This window comes from Acanthopagrus latus, chromosome 8 (assembly GCF_904848185.1).
Source record: "Acanthopagrus latus isolate v.2019 chromosome 8, fAcaLat1.1, whole genome shotgun sequence".
Classification (NCBI taxonomy): Eukaryota; Metazoa; Chordata; class Actinopteri; order Spariformes; family Sparidae; genus Acanthopagrus; species Acanthopagrus latus.
Window position 1 is genome coordinate 14,030,865 of NC_051046.1, and position 20,275 is coordinate 14,051,139.

Sequence of the window (20,275 nt, forward strand, 5' to 3'; positions counted from 1 at the left end):
GGACCCAGTAACTCAGTCCTTCTTGAGAACATCATCGCCTCAACAGGGCGGTTCTTTCCACTTTAATCAACACACCTGTCGGTCACATGAAATATGGTGCCTGACATCACCGCTGTGGTGTCTTCATGAAGTCAGGGTGGAAAGGCCATTTTGAAATTGCTCTTTATGGACACGAGAATGTGTACTTACCTTTGTATTTACGGCTATGGAAAAAAAAAATTAATTGATTTCAACATAAATGGTGCCATGACTGGCCTGGGTTAATCTCCATCTCTATCAGTGGAGGGAGACTATGTGATCAAAAGCTCCGTAAGAGCTGCTGAACCAACTCTGTGGTAAGACCGTTCGGTCAACGACTGTTTCAAGTGCAGAAGGACTTACTCTCAACTGCTATTCATTTGCTCCATCAAATCAAGCAGCTGATGACACTTTCAGACTTTTCTTATGTAAAATGTTTCCGAGAGCTGATTCAGGTTAAATGAGGCGCATGCATAAGATTGAAGTGAAACCTGAGAAATAAAGCAGTAGGTAGCTGTGGTAATAAGATAGCTGCAGTGGTAAACTTTATTGAAACGGCTGTTTTATCTGTGCGACAGGTAATGTGAGATTTAATAAGCCCGCAACAAACATCTTCATACAGTTTTAGACTTTTTATTGCAATAAAATACAGGTTCATGTCAGCATTTTTTAAAGACCTTTGATTGCCACATTACAATTTCATATTCAGTTGAAAAGAGAAAAAAATATCCAGAAGTCAGTTTCAGACCTCTGCCTGAAAATGAGCACTGAAAGTGAGACTTTGTAGCTTTTGAAACAAGAAAGATGCATCCTTACTCTTATGAAGTCTTTTAATTTTTTATTGACATTATTTATTTATTTATTTGGGCAATTAGATAAAAATAACACTGATTCCAATAATCATGCTGAGTACTGGATTCAATAATCGATTGACCCATAGTACAGTGCATTTATTCAAATATGTATACAATTTTACTTTTTCATGTTTTTTTTTAATTTATTTATTGCCAGAAAATTACTTTTGACACATAATTTGATTTCAAAAACTTTTAGGTGCAGCATGTAAAAACAAATGGGGGGCAGCATATCACTTGACTAACTGCTAACTGCTGATAAATAGCTACCATTAGCCAGTCAGTTGTGCAGCTGGTGGCCGAGGAGCTCAGAGCACATGCAGGGTTGGTGTTAGTGTTCTCTCTGCTGGCACAGGAGCTTCGGATCCAGACAGCTTGGGGCTAGCTGGTTAGCCTGCTAACTTTCGAATTTCAAAATTTCAAATGTTTGCAACTAAAATTCTTGCATATGGCTTACCTTTAAGGCTTTTACGCCACTAGCCTGTTTGTATGTTTGACATTCACTTTAACAAAATCATATTGTAACACAATATCTCCATTTTTACTCAAGCATGACCTTAGGATACTTTTAGCAACACTGCTTTGTGAATCCTCTATTTTTGCATTTAACATCATCTCTTAATTGCCAATTATTGTCACTGTTGGGAAGAAGTTACATAGTTAAGGTTAAATATCCAAAAAGCATTTAACAACAAAGGCAGAATGTATTAATAAAAGTGGATTCATGACGAATGTATGTTTGAGTCCGCGGCGGAAAAAAAAAACACAGATCTAACAAGAAGCAGGACAGCAGCTGTGATCAGTTAGTGAATGAAGCAGCAGAGTACAGTTATTTATACAAATGTGACCTACTTTTTGCCATTAAAGGAACATCTCATATTTCAGTTTATTCATGTACAACGTCTGTACATGCAGATAGTCCACTTCCCAAAACACTGATTTCATATGGTGCTAGAGACTGGGTACAAACATCTACGTCACCAGATGAAATCAGTTTCTGAGTGCAGTTTACTCAACAAGTCTTCTGTTTTTATTGGCAGTGCATTATGCTTGAAACGGGCAATCCAAGACACGTTGGACAGGGAAAAAAAGATTCTTGGTATTGTGAATATGGACTGGTGAGCCTTTAATTGGGCGCAGATGTAGGTCAAAAGTTGGTGTTGTTTGAAGAGGGCAGCTGTGGCTGTGTTTGCTCCTCTCACTGCACGATGGTCCGTTCTACAAACGAACAGCAGAGGGTGTGGTTACATTGAAAGCCAGAGCCAAACCAGTGGCCCAGTGGTGGAAGACAAATTTTAAGTGAACCTCATGAATTTCAAAGGGATATATTTCTGAAGAGACAGCGTCAGCAAAGTTTAGAGGAAACCCCTGGTGGGTACTCCACCCACCTGGCAGGACGCCGCGTCATCAGCTAGGGACCACTGTCAACAATCATGTCAGGTTTTATACTGACATGGTAGGATACTATGCGTCACGATACTTGTTTTTGGGTTGTTGTTTTTTTTTGACTCATGACATTTTAGCAATGGTAAAACAGTTCCCCAAAATGTTTTAATTCCATCATTATCTACTCACCTCCATGCCTATGGAAAGTCAGGGGAAGTTTAGTAGTCCACAAAACATTTCTGGAGTTTTACAGCAAAACAGTGTTGCAGCATTCTCCTAAACAACAGAAGTAGATGGGCACAAAAAAACCCTGCAGACTAAACTCTATACAGCTTGTACACTGTAATCTGGGTCTCCAGAGAGATCACAAATTGATTTGAAAAGCATTATTTACAGCCCTGACCTGTGGCTGAGCTTGTGCACCTAGGTCAGATGGAGAGCACGCAGTGGCATCTAGCTTGCAACTACACTAGAGAGTTCAGCTTTTATAAGAGTATAAATGACATCTTTCCATATCAGTGTGGGATCTTGGGCTACCAGAGACTTGGCTTACACCGGATGAGCTGTATGGAGGCATTTTATGTGTTTTTATCTATTGTTTTCAAACATTTTAAAAGAAGACGTCATCTGCTTTAGTTATTTAAGGGGAATGCTGCATTAGGGAGTAATAGGGTGAACTCAGTCCCCCATCGCTTATTTCTGCACTATGTAGCGTCAGTGAGAGGGTGGGATCACATCATTCTAACACATAACAGTGTTAATGAGTTTTTTTTCCTAGTTAGCACCTAAATTTTCTATTATTTTAAGAAATTATTCACTGCATTTCTAAAGACATATTAGGTGAGAAATCAGTTGCTTAATCTGTCTCCATTTTATCTTGACAATGACTGTTTTTAAAAAAATAGTTTTTCAGGAGTTTCCAGAGGCAGTGAGCCGTGCTTGATGCCCCTGATTTGCTAAAGTAGCTAGACTCCAACTTTGTGCAACTGGAGGGCAGGTAACGTGACGCCCAGTCCATCGAAACATGAGGCAACAGGACCAGAATGCATTGCACGGCCGTGAGTAGAATGCATAGAAACGATGGAACCCATAAACGCTACTGGTACCCATGTATCAGTAGCGTCTTGTGTCAAGGCAGTACAGTTTTACAAGGGCAAATCCTCCATTCAGGTTAGTCTGTAAGGTTGAAAACAGGTCAGAAAGGTGTCATGACATTTACTGGCATCTATAAATCACTGAGTTGAGATTAAAATGTGACACAAAACATCAGATATTGCAAAGAAAGAGCGGAATGCGGATTAAAAAAAACATGCATTATGGCTGAGTAATCAGGTCTGAGCTGTAGAAAAAGCTGGGAGACTGCTGATATTAAATGTGCAGCATAAAGGTACCAGGTCCAGCAGGTTCTAATCCACCACAGAGGCTGTGACTCATGTTTGTTCCCAGATGGCTTCATTTGAGCAGGAGCTGAAGGGGGTAAAGGTTTATCATGTGACATGCTGTTCATCACGCCTCCTCTTCCCCTTTCCTTTCTACCAAATTCACATTGGCCAAATCTCATCTATATGAATATAAATACGACACGCAGGGCAGATACAGAATAATACACGTTTTCATTTGTTTGCATTCGAGGAGGAGATCTGTCGCAGTGCAATCTCGCCACCTCACAGAAAAACCACCGTGGGTGAGTTCAGAGAGAGGAAATTAAATTCTCCCCTCCTCTGGGTTTGATTGTAAACGCTCTGCATCAACTGGGACGATGACCGAGCCGCAGCTAAATGAGTAAGAACCCAAGAGCCAGCCAAAGAAACTGTAGTCATCGATTTGTCTCCCGTTACTCCAATATCTTTGTCTGGAGTCATCGAGCACCCAAGAATTCAGAGCAGGAGTGAGTCAGTCAGACATCACTCGGATATGAGGAGCAGAAGTCAGTGGAGACCCTGTTTCATGGAGGAGGAGGATATAATGATTTTAATGTGTGTCTCCCCGGAGCTCCTTTTAAAGGTGGTGTGTGTCTCGTTGCAGCTCCACGTTCAAATCAGACTGAATGCTCCTCCGAGTGCTTAAATGAGTTCACACCTAGGGCAACCAAATTAATTATCCATAATGGTGAAAGGTATAACCCCATGAATACGTGCAATCATGTGCTCCTGAGACAAAGAAACGAGGAAGGAAGGAGGGAGTGAATGTAGTAGAAAGGTTGCCTATTCATCGTGACATGAACACGGAGGCTTGTTGACTCAAGCAAAGCAGAATTGACATTTTGGTTCATGACTGATGAACTGGATCGGTTTGAAATTAAGCAGGTGAGGAGAAGTCAGGCGAAGTCAGCCACACATTAGGGTGACTTAAACAGGACCTATGCTTTCTATTTTGCTCACATGAATAATGTTACAGTGTTGGATGTTTATAGTAAACATGGCCAAAGTTTCAAATAGTGATGAAAAATGTATTTAAAAAAAAAAAAAAATCCCTGTGTGCTAAAAAATTAGGTTTCACAATGCTTTGAATGCAACCTTTCCAACTTTCGCAATGATCTGACAATGTTTCATTGTCCACTTGAGACAGAACACACCATCTAAATACAGAGACACGCCCATCCACCTTCTCAGTCTGTGTAGTTATTCATATTGAGGTGATTCATAGCGCCTGCGATTCTGATCTGGATCAAATTTATCATAAATGTTTTTCCCTCTACTGTCCCTTAGCTGCTCTGCCTCAACTCTGTTTATATACATGCTTTAATTGTTGCTAAAAGTAATCCCTAACTGCTGCCAACAGTGGCTGCCATTAGCTAGTTAGCTCAGGTAGCCATGCAGTTAGCCGCCCTATAAGATGCTTCTCTCCACTGGGTCCTTCCTCTGGTAATTTCACTCACAAGCTGACTGCTCTGACATGAACATTTTTTATTGAAAGTCCTTTTTTTACTGATGTGACAGACAGGCATTAGAATCGCCAGAAGGGGTCCTGCTTTAATCTGTTAAAAACTATTTACACGTGCCATGGAGTTTGATACAGCTCTCATTTCTGTAAGCTAAATATGCAGCTACAGTCAGCAGGCAGTTAGCTTATCTTGAGCCAGCCTGGCTCTATTTCAAGGCAACATGAAGTACAAGAGAGAACAAAATGTACATAGTGTACAGTGTTAGTGATTTTTAAAGAGGGTTTATTGCTTTTGGACAGACCCAGGCTAGCTGTTCCCCTGTTTCCAGTCTTTATGCTATGCTAAGCTAAGCTAACTGCCTGCTGGCTGTAGCATCATATAAAATGGACAGCTCTGACTACGGCTTTAAGGGAAGTGTGATAGGAATCTACAGGATGGTCTTAGAATCAGAAACCCAATAAGGCTCTGGGCGTTTTGCCAGATGGAGGAAACCTGGACTGTTACAAACTATCGCACACAGAATTTAAGATTAGTGCATCCACCTTGTCGTGCATGTAGCCCGCTGTCTATGATGTCAGCATCTACACTGAGATGTGCTTCTCTGCTTCCTTTACTTAAACCAATCAGCCTTTTGACAGATGAATCATGAAAAATTTCCCCACTGGGCCTTTTGATTTCAAAGAGGCAGCTAACACAAACACCGGTGGACAGTCTCATGTTAATGAAAACATGCATCTGTCTCGGCCTGGTGATGGTTATGAATGGAGACGAGTGCATACGAAAAACTGAATTACTTTCCTCAGAATACGTCAAATAAATGTCACTGTGTTTGATGTTGGAGGATGAGTAAACAGGGGATTTTAAGAAAGTCTGCCATTAATTAGTCTGGACCCTTATCTGCTTGCCTGAGATCGGTGACTGCGCACACAAAGGAAGACTTCATCACACGAACAAGGATTTAAATGACAGAATGAGGCTTGGAGGGAGTGTGTTCTTGTAGCTATATATACACCCACAGTGATGTAGGACAGGATCCAGGTGTGGTCACCTGGCATTCACGACGACTAGAGCAAGAGAGCAGAATAAAGACGGGAAGTGCTGTGTGGACACTCCAGATTACATAGCATAAAGGAAGTTCAGCCTTGAACATCAACATTAGTGGCTGAGTGACCAGATCTGAGATAGTAACTTAGAGACAAAACCTCCATGCTGGACCTCCTTCTGAAAAAAGATCCCTGGTTAATTTTCCGCGAATCCACACAAGCGTGTTCACCTTGTTCATGGAAGCGTTGTTTATTTTTTACAGTCAAAATAGACAATCAAGACATGAAGAAGAAGAAGAAGAAGAAGAAGAAGAAGAAGAAGAAGACGACATGACAGATCAGCTCCTCTGACTGGTTGTAGTTCAAAAATAGGCTGAAAGTGAAACTGCTACATCACTTTTATGTGACGCACCATTAAAGTTGTGAAACAGCAGGGCTGAAAATCAAACAGCATTTTTGTCAAACACAAGTACAGTGACGAACACTAACCTGTTGCAAATGATCCGTCACCTGCCACATCATGAATTATTTCCTCCCTGGAGACTCTGACTGAAAGCACCTCCCGTCCCATGTCTGTGCTGAAGTGCACACTCTGTCATCCTGTGCTGTAGGTGCTCGAGTCCTCGGAGGTCGTCCTCTCTCCGCAGTGTGTGTGTTTGTGAGTGTACGGATGCACTGAGCGGCAGGGGAGTTATGAGATGGAGATGCCAGGGAGAGCTCAGCCCCCTCTCCTCTCTCCTCTCTCTCTCTCTCTCTTTGCTCTTTACAGTCAGTGTGAGCTGTTCATCCACCGCTCTGCCAGAGTCATTATTGTAACTGTGAGTCAACATGGGCTCCCACACACAGACACACACAGACACACACAGACACACACACACACACACACAGATGCTCTGTATTGATATCTGCATTTACCGTATGTTAAGAGGATGTAAACAGTGGACATGTAAATGTTTTGCAAGCCTAAGAAAAAGATTCACCCACCAGGAACTAAAATTCACAGTAGCAGCTCACTCTCTCTCTCTCTCTCTCTCTCTCTCTGTCTGAGAAATATTACACACCCAGCATGACAAAGCATTCTCACTGAAGCCAACGCAAACAAGCAATTACTCCATTTACACACTTCACCCACATAATCCCCCGGATTTATTTTCTCCATGCTTGTACATGACCAGCGCTAAAATGTTGTGTAAACAGCACACAGACGTATTTTCCCCTTGGCATCCCTCATTCCTGTATATGAGCAAAATCAATAAGACAAAACAGTAAAAGTTGTTAACCTAGCCATAACCTGAAGTGTCCAATTATTAACAGAACGAAAAACTTTCCAACTTCCTCTATGAGTAAAGCAACATGCATGCACACACGCACGCACACACACACACACACACACATTGAAGAATTCCCCGGCCGAGGGGGGAAACTGAAGGATGTAATAGTATCCGTATGGTGATGGCAGGTGAGAGGGCACGACTCAGGGAGCAGGAATCTCACCCTGCATTCCTCTGGTGTGACAGGAAATGGAGTAATTGTGACCCTGTCAAACACCAAAGGCAAACATGCACACATGAGCCCTGCCGCCGTCACCCAACACGTGCTTCCTTTCCCAGTATCCGTTCCTGTGTGGTGAGTCAGCTGACCACGCGATGAGTCGCCTGTTCATCCCTCCATCCTGAAGATGCCAAAGGAAGTGGCTGTAAGTCAAATCAAACTCTCGCCCTGATCTCGACCCTCCACGTCATCCTCAAGACAACATCCTCGCTTTGATTCTGCTGTCAGTCCTCCGGCATCCTGCTACAGCGCCATGTGCACCTGCTACTGCTCTCTCATATGCTCCCCAAACTCCTATATTTCACTTTAATGCATCCTTACCGCTGTGTGTGAAACCGCAGCCGCAGTTTTAAAGGAATGTCCACAGACCAGCGGCCAGCCTCCGGCCGCTGACCAACATCCTGGCCATCCTTGCAAGATCGCTAATCTTCCCAAGAAGACAACTCTGCTCTTAAGACTCTGAGAGACTGAAAATATCTCTTCGGTCTTCACTTGCTCTCAGTATTTCTCCCCCTTCTTCTTCTTCCTCTTCTTCTCTCTCTGTTTGTGTGACTCTGACTGCCAGCATACAGACACAAGCTATATTGAGACTGTCTCGGTCCAGATCTCTCTCTCATGATCCAGCTCGTTGGACTGTCAAATGCTCAGTTTAACTTCGCAGTCTGTGCAGTTCTTAGAGCGGAGCTAAGATAGCCTGACAGCCCTGGAGGGTGTTAACTTTTCTCTATGGGCACGTTAAGCAGGACGTGAAGAATCGAAGTGGATTTAAGTTGTTTTGAATTGTTTGACTTCTTTGTTGGATGTATTATTTGCTTAAACTCCGGTGGAGGGTTTGATAATAAGACACCACTTCATTAAACATGAAGCTACAGCTTAGCTTAGCAAAAGGATAAGAAACTAGGCTCGAGGTCAACCTGGTGTAGAATGAAAGCACTGCTAAAACTGTGTAAAAACAGTAAAAATGACAAAGAGAAAAAAACACGTTACTTTAAAACTTTAAACCTGTTTTGAACTACTTATTTAGGAAAAATGGATAATACATCTAGCATGAAGTTGAAAAACTACCCATTAAGTTAAACATAGAGTTGCAATAGCGGCAATGATAGTCTGTACCTCTCTGTACCTACCGTGTATATGACCTGTGTGGGCTTCTTAAGATAAGATCCCATCAGACGTCACACTCTCATTCAGGTTGAGTCGGCAACAGGGCGACAGAACACTAAAAAAACAAGCAGCGTTATGTAACAGTCCTGCTCAAGTAGCCTGCAGGCTTCAGATGCGTCCTTGGTAACTATCACTATAGCACCATCAATGAAAGGACAGGATTGCATAACGACAAACCTAATGCCTTCCAAAAGCAGCTTAATGCAGCAGACGAAACTCAGATATTGTACGTATAGAATGGGTGAAACTGACGACGATTCGTCACTTTAATTTTGATACTTCAGCGGCCAAAGTTGTGACGAACATAATGTACCTGCCAACCTGCAGCTTCAGCATTGTTTTGTTATTTCAACAAAGACATATGTACACCTCCCCCAGAATTATCTTTATTGTTGTTCCATAACAGTTATAGTTAACAACATAACAAATACAGACTGGCATCTTTGAAAATGCCTCTAGATCTCGTTGACGCTATTGAAGCTTTTCTCTGACACTGATGATTTAGTGCAGTGTTGTTTGTGTGTTATATATTTTCTTTCACTAGTTATTTTGTCCTGCTCTGAGAGCCGATGTTACTCTTTTGGATCAGCACTCTTTCATCACTGCTCCCAGTGAAAGTTTGTAGCCATGTAGCTACAGAGAGCACATGCTTATAGACTGAACTGCTGTGATGCAACACCAGCAGACACTTGCATGTATCTGGCATTTGATTTGCATTGTGGAGATATGTGAAATTGGCAAACTAGTAATCAGGTGCGACAGCATCGGCTGGTTATGTTTAATCCATGTCTGTCACCGTGGCAACGTGGTACTACCACAGACGCATCTCTTATGTTTCTGTTGTGCTTTTGTTACGGACTGTGCTGATTTGCTTAAACTCTGTAGTTTTTGGGGAGGACATTTTAATCAAAAGAGAAAGATCTTCACTGAGTGTTTTTTTTTTTTTTTAAATGCACAAACTATGTTAATTTTTGTGACTAAGTAAACAAACTAACGCCGAAGGACGACACAATTTCATACTGTTTTACTTTGCTTATATTTGGCAGACCCTGACACTTACATGAGAAAAGCTTTTTTATTCAGTTATGGTAAAAAATCATATTTCTGAGTTTGTATTACTACCTAATTTATTTTGTAAATATCAAAATTCTGAGTTGGAATTTTGTTCTCCAAAACTACATAATGCCCCTTTAAACCAAAATGTGCCGATAAGAAAAATCTCAGACTAGCTGTCATTTTTTTAAGTCTACGGTCCAAAAGGTAAATTAGGTCTCCCAACCTCACATTAGTGAAAGTGTTATTCACGAGATAATAAAGCATTAAAAAAATGCACTTTTCAAAAATCGTCATGTCAGTAACGTAACACAGGGGACTTCTACATGGATGTTTTTGTAAACAAACATTGTGATTGGTTCAGAATTCAGAATGTTTGGTCGTATTGATTTAAAAACAGCATCAGTCAGAAACAAAAAGGTTTCATTCAAATCTGCTTTAGCAAAATGGCGCATTTCGTTTCTGAACAATTTCTCACTGAGAGAGAAGAAATATGTCTTTTCACACTTGTTTTCAGGTCAGCGGTCCACAGGAATGAAGCTGCAGGTAGGCTGACTGCTGCACATTTCACATAAGTTAAAGAAAATCTAAGATTTAAATACAAGATAAGTTTATACTTGGCAAATTTATTACTTTGTTTTGGCAAATACAAAGGTGGTTATGAACAGCCAAGGCGAAGGCTCATCAAGATGGAGGTGTCAAACCTCAGGTCGTATGCTGTGAGCGACGACCAGATAAAATCCTTGGCTGCCTGCTTACCTTCGCTCCAGTGTGGACCCAGAACAGGTGAAGAGAATTTTGACCAAATGTGGTGCCAGGAAAGCTGTGATGTGCATCGATTCGGCGAAACTTCCCAACTGAACACACCCCAAGCTTCAGCTGGAGCAGCTGGAACAGAGAGGAGGAGGAAGAGGAGGAGGAGGAGGCCTCACCAGCCATACAGCAGCCTGCTGGTGACTCCAGTCCACCCGGAGCAGATCGACATACAGGCCCTGGCTAACAGCCAGAATCACTTCAACATGGTGAATTTCCAGGGGATGTCGTTTGTGAGAGTCACCTCCTCTGTTCGGTCACTTGAAATGAGACAGAGTCAGAGGAAATGGAGAGTGTCTGACTACAATCTGGAGGGTCAGAAGATCCTATCTGTGATCTGCACCATGACTGCAGACATGAATATATGAAGACTATTAAGACATGATAGTATATCGTAATAAATACAGAAGAAAATATAGAAAGAGAGGGATCAGTTATTGTTTTTGGACACTTGGGAGAAACAGAAACAAGCTGTAAACACAACACTGACATATAAGTCTGATGGACATGTAACAAACACTCAGCTACTCAGCAGACATAGAAACATTAGCATTCATTTGGAGTCGAGTTTTTGTCCAAGTGATACCTGTAAACAAACTGTTACACTTATGTTTTATATAGAGAGTGTCTCTATAGCGTCCCAAAGCGCCATCATTTCTACTCTGTTATTATGGATCCCACAGGTTTTTGTGATTTCATTGGTTTTTCAAACAAACGACCAGTTGTGATGCTGTTTTTGCGGAATGTGAGCTGCAGTTTCCCTGGTAAACACACCGACCTTGCAGCTGCAGTGTCTCCAGGCTAGTTAGCGGACCATTAGCGGCTCGCCCAGTCTGTTCACTCTGCCTAGCCCACAGACACTCTGGCAGAGAGACCAGGAAGGAGGCCAAAGGAGTCAGTGCATTAAGCAGGTAAACAACCGCTCATATAGCCACTGGATCCGAACTGGAAGAAAAACAGACATGACCAGAGTTACACTGGAAGGTAGAAGTTTAGGTGTAGAAAATGAAGGGCACAAAGGGCCATTTTTTCATGTTTGCATTTTTTGCAGAGGATATTTGAGCTTCATTTGACAGTAAAAACAGATCCAACACACGCAAACACACAGTGACATGCAGAGTAGAGCTGTTTTCAAAAGGCACAGCTGCACACATGCAGTTACATAATGTTCAACACACACCGCCACAGATAAACTTAATGCACTGAGCTGCTAAACAAACACTAAAACGCCTGCTTCAGACCATCAGTGTAGAAGTCCTTGTTGCAGACATGGAAGTGGTTACAATATCTTTTAAAAATAAATCTGATTTATGAAACCGAAGCTTTGACGAACGACCAAATTCAAGTATTGTGAGGTTAAAACAACAGAACAAGATGATTGATTCCGTAAGACTGAACATAAGTGGTCTAAATGGTTAAAACGTAGTTGAAGACTCATCCAACTTTAACTCCAAAATGTCGAAATTTTAAGGAACTGACAGAACTGGCCTTGTTTTCAGCTTGACAACCATTGAATACTCAGTGTATTCAGGAAGTTTCCATGTCTGTGGGACTTTTTCAACCTATATAAAGGGCATGTAATCCTTTAATGTATTCTCTTGCATGCAAATCTCCAGCAGTGGAACATGTCTCTATATGGTTGCAGTTGCACACACGCTACTGCACATACATACAAACATTCACTTCCTCTTCATATCGACCCGGTGGTAACTAAAATTAGCGGAGACGCTCACGTGTTAACAGGCACGCAAGTCCCTGATTTAGCTGCGCTGCGGTTTAACCAAAACTAGGAGCAGAAGGACGTGAGATTTGTAAATGTTCATTTCTGTGGACTGACACGGAGACCAGTGTTGAAATTTAACTGACCACACTTTAAAAAAAAAAAGAAAGAAAGAAAAACAAACAGCACTGTACACTTAAGCACTTGTACTTTATTTAGAAGCATTTTCACTGCATGTACTTGAACACCTCCTCAGTTCAGCAGCCAATATTGTGACTTAATTATTTCACAGCTGTGGTCAGTGTAGTCAGTTAATTTACACGTTACAATGTGAAACCGACCTGGCCTCGGTCTCTGCTGGCTAAACATTTCTATACTTGCACCGATGCTGTCAATATTCCTATTTACAGGCTGAATGGAAGGAGACCTGTCACTGAACTCATTCAGCTATTTGAGGAACGAAACACGAGTGACTCCAATAAAAAGAAACACCGTCCCTCCCTCAGCGAGGGACAGAGGAGGGAGCAGCAGCAGCAGTGTGGAGCTGCAGGTGGAGAGCCCTCTGCTGGTGATGCTGGTGTTAGCAGGGTCCTGCTGATGTCAGTCAGCAGTCTGCCGGGTCCTGTCTAGTCTATTTATTTTGCTGTTAGCTACAAAAATAAACCAATATACTTACCTGTTTTATACAGCAAAATATATATGTTACAGATGCTGATGCTTGTCAGTCTGATACCTTCGGATGTTCTGGAAAATCCACCTCAACAAATTCAAACAAAACCTCTTTCTCCAAGGATTTATCTGATCTGATCGTTATGGTTTGTGTCATCTGAAGTGCTCCTGGATGAGCAGTGTGACAGGATACACCCTACTTATAAATATTTCTATGATATATAATTTCATTTTATTTTGAGAAATGTGGTCTCTCTACATCTGACCCAACATCTTTATTATATTTACAGGGGAGTTAAATAAACTGACTGAAACTGGATCAGTAAGAAAATCCGGCTGAAGCAGGACAGAGAATTCTGTGTGACATCAGAGGAATTTTAAGTTTTTAAGAAATTTGATGAATAGCTTCTATTCTTATGATTAATATTTGATTTAAAAATGAGCCGTGATCTTAAACAGTTTGTATGAACTGCTTTACAGCCGCTGCAACATGAAGTCGAACTCTTCAGGATTGATGATTTTAAAAAGAATTCTTTGTGTTGGAGATTAAACTGCAGACAGGCCTTTAAATCTTCAGCTGCCAAGAGTGAGCACTAATCTCATCCATGGGTCGGCGGACGGCGAGGGGGAACGCGTAGAGGATTTCTTCAGAGCTTCAGTCATGAAGACGTCTTTTAAATCCTCTCATAAAAACTCTCGCTCAGTGTGTCTCCACTGCTTAACATCTCATTTGTGTCCCACGCGCTTTATGATTTATAGTTTTATTTTTATCATCATTCCATCTTCTGCGGCACATCCCCCATTCTTTTCACTCTGTGTTCCATGTTTTGGATACTGTTTGGTGACTGATTAAAACCAAACCAATAACGGTGAGTTGTGTCGTCTGACGGTTCTGTACAGTTGTTGTGATTGCAGAGTTAAAATACTCCCACACTGACTTTTTTAAATAAAGATAATTTGCCTCTCTGTGCTGCATCATCTTGTTTTCACAAAGCAACATTTTGCACAAGAGAAAGTCTCTCCATCATCCCTCGAATCGTCCCGCATGTGGAGGTTTTCAGCGACTTAGTGGATAATTTATGCCGTGTGTCGTCTACTGTGACAACACTTATCATGGGGTATTATACATTATCACGCTGAGGATTCACTACGGTACGGGCCTACTCCATTTTTAACAACGGATTACGTAACTTTTTTTACTTAGCTGTGTCCCCTTCCACTTAATTTACATCCAAGAACATGGATGTAGGTCTTTGTTGTGCATCTTTGAGTATTCAGAACAGGATATTTATTCATTTTGGTATTCCTAATTTTCAAATATTTAAAGAGTTTTGGTTTAAACTAGTGATACTGTAGACGAAACACCAGATTATGTAGAAAATGTAACATATCCCTGACCTTGAAAACATAACAGATAAAGTTCCACCTTTAATTATGAACCCTGAATGTCGATCAACAACAAAGTTTGTTGTGAGTGATTAAATTCTTTGCATGCACCAGAAATAACCCCTGCAATAATTAATGTACAGTACAAACAACCTTAAACAAGTGAAAGTCTCCGTTTCTTCACACTCACATGCATCGTCAATCTGATAATTAGCTCTCACGACTCAAAGGCACACATACATGATGATTCATTCACTATATATATCTCATACAAGTACCTCACTCGAATTCACACTGCGGTATAAATGACAAACTGAAATCTTCGGTTCCTTTGTTGCGTTTCGCCTCATAGACAAAGACAAGCACTTCAAAATGATCCCTCTGTTACTGTTGTGGCACGAGTGGTTTAAAGATGATCCCAAGAACCCAAGAGGCTGCAGACACAGACCAGACTACCAGCCTGACTGGCCTGAATGGCACTTCTTCTTCTTCTTCTTCATCTTCTGCTTGTAAAGACTGGAGCTGATTCTCCTGTGTTTCCTGTGACTTGCTGAATTATGTCCATCAACTTCTCCAGCTGTCAGATGTCGTCAAATTGTCCAGATTAACCTCCAGTGCTCAGTTTATTCTGCAAATGGAGGAGAGAGAGAAAGAAAAGATAGTGATGAGTGGAAAGCGAGAGAGGTTAGAAGGAATAACTCATTCTGTGTGTTGATTCGTACCTTCTTGGCGTTGTCCACACACTGCATGTAGGCCGAGGCGATACTCGAACAGGACAGAGTCTTCCCTGTGTTCTCCTTGTAGCATTTCAAAATCTGACTCTGCAAGTCACCACAGACGGGCTGGATATTGACACGTCTGAGAGAGAGAGAGGATCAAGATTATTAAGAAAGGGTATCTGGCAGACAATTACAGCGTTTATTCAAACGTAGTGATTTTGGAACTTACGCAAAGCGGTTGTGCGTCTCCTCTTTGCCCTTCTGGAAGCTCTCAGCAGTCACTTTGTAAAACTCAGTGCACTGTCACAGTGATAAAAACATGACGTGATAGCTCATATATCACAGCTGCATCGAACAATCATGCTGTCAAGTCTTGTGGCTTTTAAGTAATTCAGCGTTAGAAGAGATGTATGGATGAGGAATAATCCAAATGTTGCCTACCTTTGATTCAAGTTTTGCAATGTGTTCTTTGTAGAGAGTGTCTCGTTTCAGTAATTCTCTCTCCTTCTCCTCGAGTTGATGAGCCTGTTTGAGGTTTAAAATGTTAAAAACAAGTCAATATTCATTACCAGAGCTACATTTCCATTAATATTGTGTACATGGTGGTGCACAATTTCCACATGGTAATAAATTACTTTTCTGTCTCATCATGAAAAAAAATCAAGAGCAGGAAAACACACATGAAATGTAAATAGATAGAATGAAAGTGAGAAAGTGAGTCATGCACGTATAAACTTCTCCCGTCTTACCTTCACCTCCATCCACTGAAACAAAACAAGAGGGCAAGAAAGAAAAAGACATTAAGAGGAGGAAAGAATTTAAATATAGCAGAGAGATCCTGTCACACACACAGATCACACATGTTCTCACATAAAGCTGCACCATGAGCCTCTGGTCGTCTGTCTTCAGCCGCTCCTTCGCGATAGCCTCCGTCAGGTTCTCCGTGTACGCAGCCTTCTCCGCCTCCAGTGTCATCTTCACCTGCAGCTCCACCTGAGCCTGAGCTGCTGCTGCAGCCTCTGCCTGAGCCTGAGTCCTCAACTGCTCCAGACTTCAAATGCGAACACACAGACGACATTTTTACGTTTATTTTCATCAAAATTGCCAAGAAATTTACTGGTTACAACTCTTCAAATGTCGAGATTTCTGGCTTTGGTCTGTCTTATATCACCTTAAACTGAATAATTTTGGACTGTGGGCGGACAAAAGACACTTGAAGAAATGTGTAAAATGGGCATTTTTCACTATTTTCTCACAATTTATACACAAAACCATCCAATTTAACGGTTTCTAGCATGTTGATATCATACTTCAAATTTCTGTTCATTTCGATCAAAGCAACTTGAATCATTGCTTGTAATTTGAAATACAGTATTATGTTTCTAATTTTACCTTTGTTCTATTTTACTACATCCATGTGTTTGTAACAGAATGAGACATGACAGAAACCTTTACAGTAATTCTTCCTTACTGTTGCTGCAGCTCCATCCTCCTCTGGCTGATCTCCTCCTCCAGACTCTTCTGCATCTCGTCTTTGATCTTCACCCTCAACTTTTCCTCCAACACTTTGGGAGAAACGGGCGGAGCTGCACGTAAACACAACAAAGAAGAAGATGTTTATTTCATTTGGTTCAAACTGTGGCTGCAATCATGAACACTGTGTTGATCAGCTCACCTGCTGCAGGTGGTGGCACTGACGCCACAGCAGGTACTTCTTCTTCAATGGCTTCGGGCAGAGACAGGGTGATGGTGGGCTCCTCAGCAGGTGGTGCTGGATCAGGTGGAGGTGGGGGTGGTGCCAGAGGCTCGACGAGAGGTTCGCTTACAGGTGCGTTTGTGGGCACGATAGCCAGCTCCACACAGTGACAGGGTGGAGGCGGCTCTTCAATAGTGAGCTCTGGGGCAGGAGCGGGTGCTGATACAGGCTCTGATGGAGGTGGTGGAGGTGGAACCAGCTCACATGGAGGAAGTGAAGCAACCACTGGAGGCACTTCCTCAACTGCAGCAGGTGGAGCTACAAGCTCAACAAGAGACGTCTCCATTGGCGGAGGTAAAACTTCCACTGGAGCTGAATCGACTGGACAGGGTGGGGTTATTGGTTCAGCTGGTGTAGATTCAACAACGGGTGGAGGTTGGAGGGTTTCCACTGGTGGTGTTGACAGGACAACAGGTTCAAGAGGTTCTACGGAGAGAGCGACAGCAGGAGGTTCAGTTGCAGGCGGAGGTGCCACAAGTTCAGAAGGCAGAGAAGAAGCGAGAGGTTCAGTTGGAGCAACAGCTGCTGGTGCCTCCACAGGTGGAGGTAGGAAAACAGGTTCAGCTACTGATGGTGTAGATGGGGCTTCTGGTGGTGGGATGAAGGATTCAACAGGAGGTAGGACTACTGACTCCACTACGGCAGGTGGAGGAGGAAGAGGAGGAGATTCAGGTGCCACGGGCGCTTCTACTTGTGGAGAAGGTGTAGATGGAGTTGAGACAACAGGGTCAGGTACAGGTGGAGTTACTGTTGGGGCTGCAGTATCCAGGGAGGTGAGAGGAAGAGTTTGAAACTCTACCATAGGAGACGCTTCCGCTGATGGAGGTGTGGATGGGGCGTCCTGAGGAGGCGGAGGTGGAGGGGGGGCTGAGACAAGAAGGTCAGGTGGAGGTGTAGTTATTGGTTCCACCGGTGGAGGTGGGGCTGCAGGCTCCACAGAGGCTGGAGGAAGGGAGATAAACTCTACGGGTGAAGGAGCCTCAGGTGTAGAAGGGGCTTCCTGAGGAGGTGGGGGAGGGTCCATTACAGGTATTGTTTTTGGCCCTGCAGGTGGAGGTGGGGGTGTAGGCTCCACAGGGGAAACAGGGAGAGAGTGAAACTCTACAGGTGGAGGAGCCTCCACTGACACAGGTGTAGATGGAGGGGGAGTGGGGGCTGAGACAACAGCGTCGACTAGAGGTGGAGTTTCCGGTGAGGCTGCAGGCTCCACGGAGGCTGGAGGAAGGGAGTGAAACTCTACAGGTGGAAGAGCCTCCGGTGTGGATGGGGCTTCCTGAGGAGGTGGGGGAGGGTCGATTACAGGTGTAGTTTGTGGCTCTGCAGTTGGAGGAGGAGGGGGTGCAAGCTTGAAAGAAGGAGGAGGGAGAGAGTGAAACGTCACAGGAGGAGGAGGGGCGAGCTTCACAGGAAGAGGTTCCGCTGGTGGGAGTGAGGATGGGACTTCCAGAGGAGGTGGAGGCACCAGCAGAGGTAGCAGGTGTTCGACAGACGGCGCGGGAACTGGGATGGGGGTCTGTGTTTCAGGCGAGGGTGGAGGAGGACTTTCATTCTGTGAGAAATGAGGACAGGTGACCTTTGAAGACTCCCTCATCCGATTGATGACTTTGTCTGAGAGCTGATGAAATAAGAGGGAAAGGAAATGCACCATAATTAACATAAATAGCATTTATTTTAATTCTATCTTAATTCTAATGTGTTGGCGTCTTTCTGAAGTTCCTGTTTTTGTAGCACATTATTTCTACTTTAGTTTTGGAGCTCCCAGGTCCAACCTTATAGGTTAGCTGTACGCTTTAGTGTTGATTTTAAGAATTGACTGCATGTTACTGACTTACTGTATATGATTTACTGACCCCTTATGAGCCTGACTGCTGTTTGAGATCCTCCAGCAGGGCCCTACTAGTGGCTCCTAAACCTGACTAGTCCGCCAAGGTGATCTTGCTTATGCCGCCTTCCTGCCTGAGGATATAAGGTGGGTAAACAACCCCCCTTAGCTACGCCTGCACACCTGACTTCACCTGGATGCAGCTCGTTCCCAGCAGCGTTTTGCTGTGATATAGAATTCGATATTATCATTATTATCATGATGATGGGAGATGTCTGTCTACCTGTCATTTCCCTCTTTTAAATTTGTTTTCCTGGTACGTTCTTGGTGTCATATCTGCTTATGGGATTTTCTCTTTTATCTGAGCCTGATTGAATTATTTACCATCAAAATATACTGACTACCAAAAGTCAAATTACTCTTCTACTATGCAGAATGGCCCATTTCAGAATGACATATACTATATAACAGGGCTATAATTAATGACATAGCCTGATAATGATTTCATCCCTTGTAATGTTGCAGCTGGTAAAAGTGGGGCTAATTCTAATTACTTTGTTTACTGCTAGTTATACCTATCATAATATATCAGATAATTTATATTTTGTATTATTAACCTCAATAATCAGCTAGCAGTTGGAAGTGTCAAATAGATGTAGTGGATGGAGTATGAAGTGCAATATTTTTCTCTGAAATATAGTGGAGTAGAAATAGAAATATTCAAGTTAGCACCTCAAAACTGTATTTAAGTGGAATTACTGAGGAAATCAATTTAATAACAATACACCACTGACTAAAATAGTTATTTTAAAGCTCCTTTAATTACATTTTTGTCTTGTTTCTTGTACAGGATTTTGAGTTTTTCTTACTTAACCCTCAGGAGGATTTGTTTTTCCTGTTGTCCATGTAACACCTGACCATTGCCTTTCTATATTTAACACCAGCACCAGAACAGAGTGAACCATGAGGTCGAGATCAATACTTTCCATAATCACAGAATTAGGGACTCCAATCAAACATCTTCCAGGTGTGCACGTGTAAAACAAAACAAAACAAAACAAAACAAAACACACACCCCTCATGCGCTCTGCAGCGACTCTGTCCTCCACATAGTTGTATGCATACTTTCTCCTGATTCAAATTCATGCCAAAGTCTCCCTGAGCTTTCACTCACCCTAATGCCCTTCACAAAAGTGACTCCTCCGCCTTCTCCATCCTCATGAGAGAAGTGACTCGGGCCGTTTCCCCCCATCCACACGCGCAGCTGCACGCTACCACCAAAAAACAACTGAGGTTACCGCAAAATACTTTAATCCACAGCGTGGATCCGAGCTCAGTGAAGTCAGCAGCTCCTGCAGCTGCAACAATCTGCCCTTCCCACCGCGGAATGTCAACAACCGCCGCTGCGATTGGCTGCAGCTGAACAACGTCCCTCCG

General features: G+C 42.7%; 2 protein-coding genes and 1 long non-coding RNA gene across 5 annotated transcripts; 1 reads left to right on the forward strand and 2 right to left on the reverse strand.

Annotated features, from left to right (window-relative positions):
• Positions 1 to 1,866: 1,866 nt before the first annotated feature.
• On the reverse strand, positions 1,867 to 9,971 carry LOC119023681. Of its 2 annotated transcripts, XR_005076311.1 has the most exons (4): positions 8,864 to 9,971; positions 8,058 to 8,678; positions 6,675 to 7,857; positions 1,867 to 2,090 (listed from the first exon to the last, which is right to left on the reverse strand). It is a non-coding gene; the product is annotated as an uncharacterized LOC119023681 (long non-coding RNA). The 2 variants fall into 2 exon arrangements; XR_005076310.1 differs by having other exon boundaries at positions 6,675 to 8,678.
• Positions 9,972 to 10,337: 366 nt separating this feature from the next.
• LOC119023680 lies at positions 10,338 to 11,190 on the forward strand. Its single transcript, XM_037105760.1, has 2 exons — positions 10,338 to 10,499; positions 10,608 to 11,190. The coding sequence occupies exons 1-2, from the start codon at positions 10,400 to 10,402 to the stop codon at positions 11,132 to 11,134; spliced, it is 627 nt and encodes a 208-aa protein (XP_036961655.1). The 5' UTR covers positions 10,338 to 10,399; the 3' UTR covers positions 11,135 to 11,190.
• Positions 11,191 to 14,570: 3,380 nt separating this feature from the next.
• Positions 14,571 to 20,248, reverse strand: LOC119024355 (proline-rich extensin-like protein EPR1). 2 transcript variants are annotated; one of them, XM_037107080.1, is made up of 9 exons: positions 20,013 to 20,248; positions 16,936 to 18,631; positions 16,732 to 16,846; positions 16,131 to 16,311; positions 16,010 to 16,024; positions 15,702 to 15,785; positions 15,490 to 15,560; positions 15,264 to 15,399; positions 14,571 to 15,169 (listed from the first exon to the last, which is right to left on the reverse strand). In XM_037107080.1, exons 1-9 carry the CDS (start codon positions 20,088 to 20,090, stop codon positions 15,146 to 15,148), a joined length of 2,400 nt encoding a protein of 799 aa, XP_036962975.1. In that variant the 5' UTR covers positions 20,091 to 20,248; the 3' UTR covers positions 14,571 to 15,145. The 2 variants fall into 2 exon arrangements, with proteins under 2 accessions (XP_036962975.1, XP_036962976.1); XM_037107081.1 differs by lacking the exon at positions 16,010 to 16,024.
• Between the last annotated feature and the right edge of the window lie 27 nt (positions 20,249 to 20,275).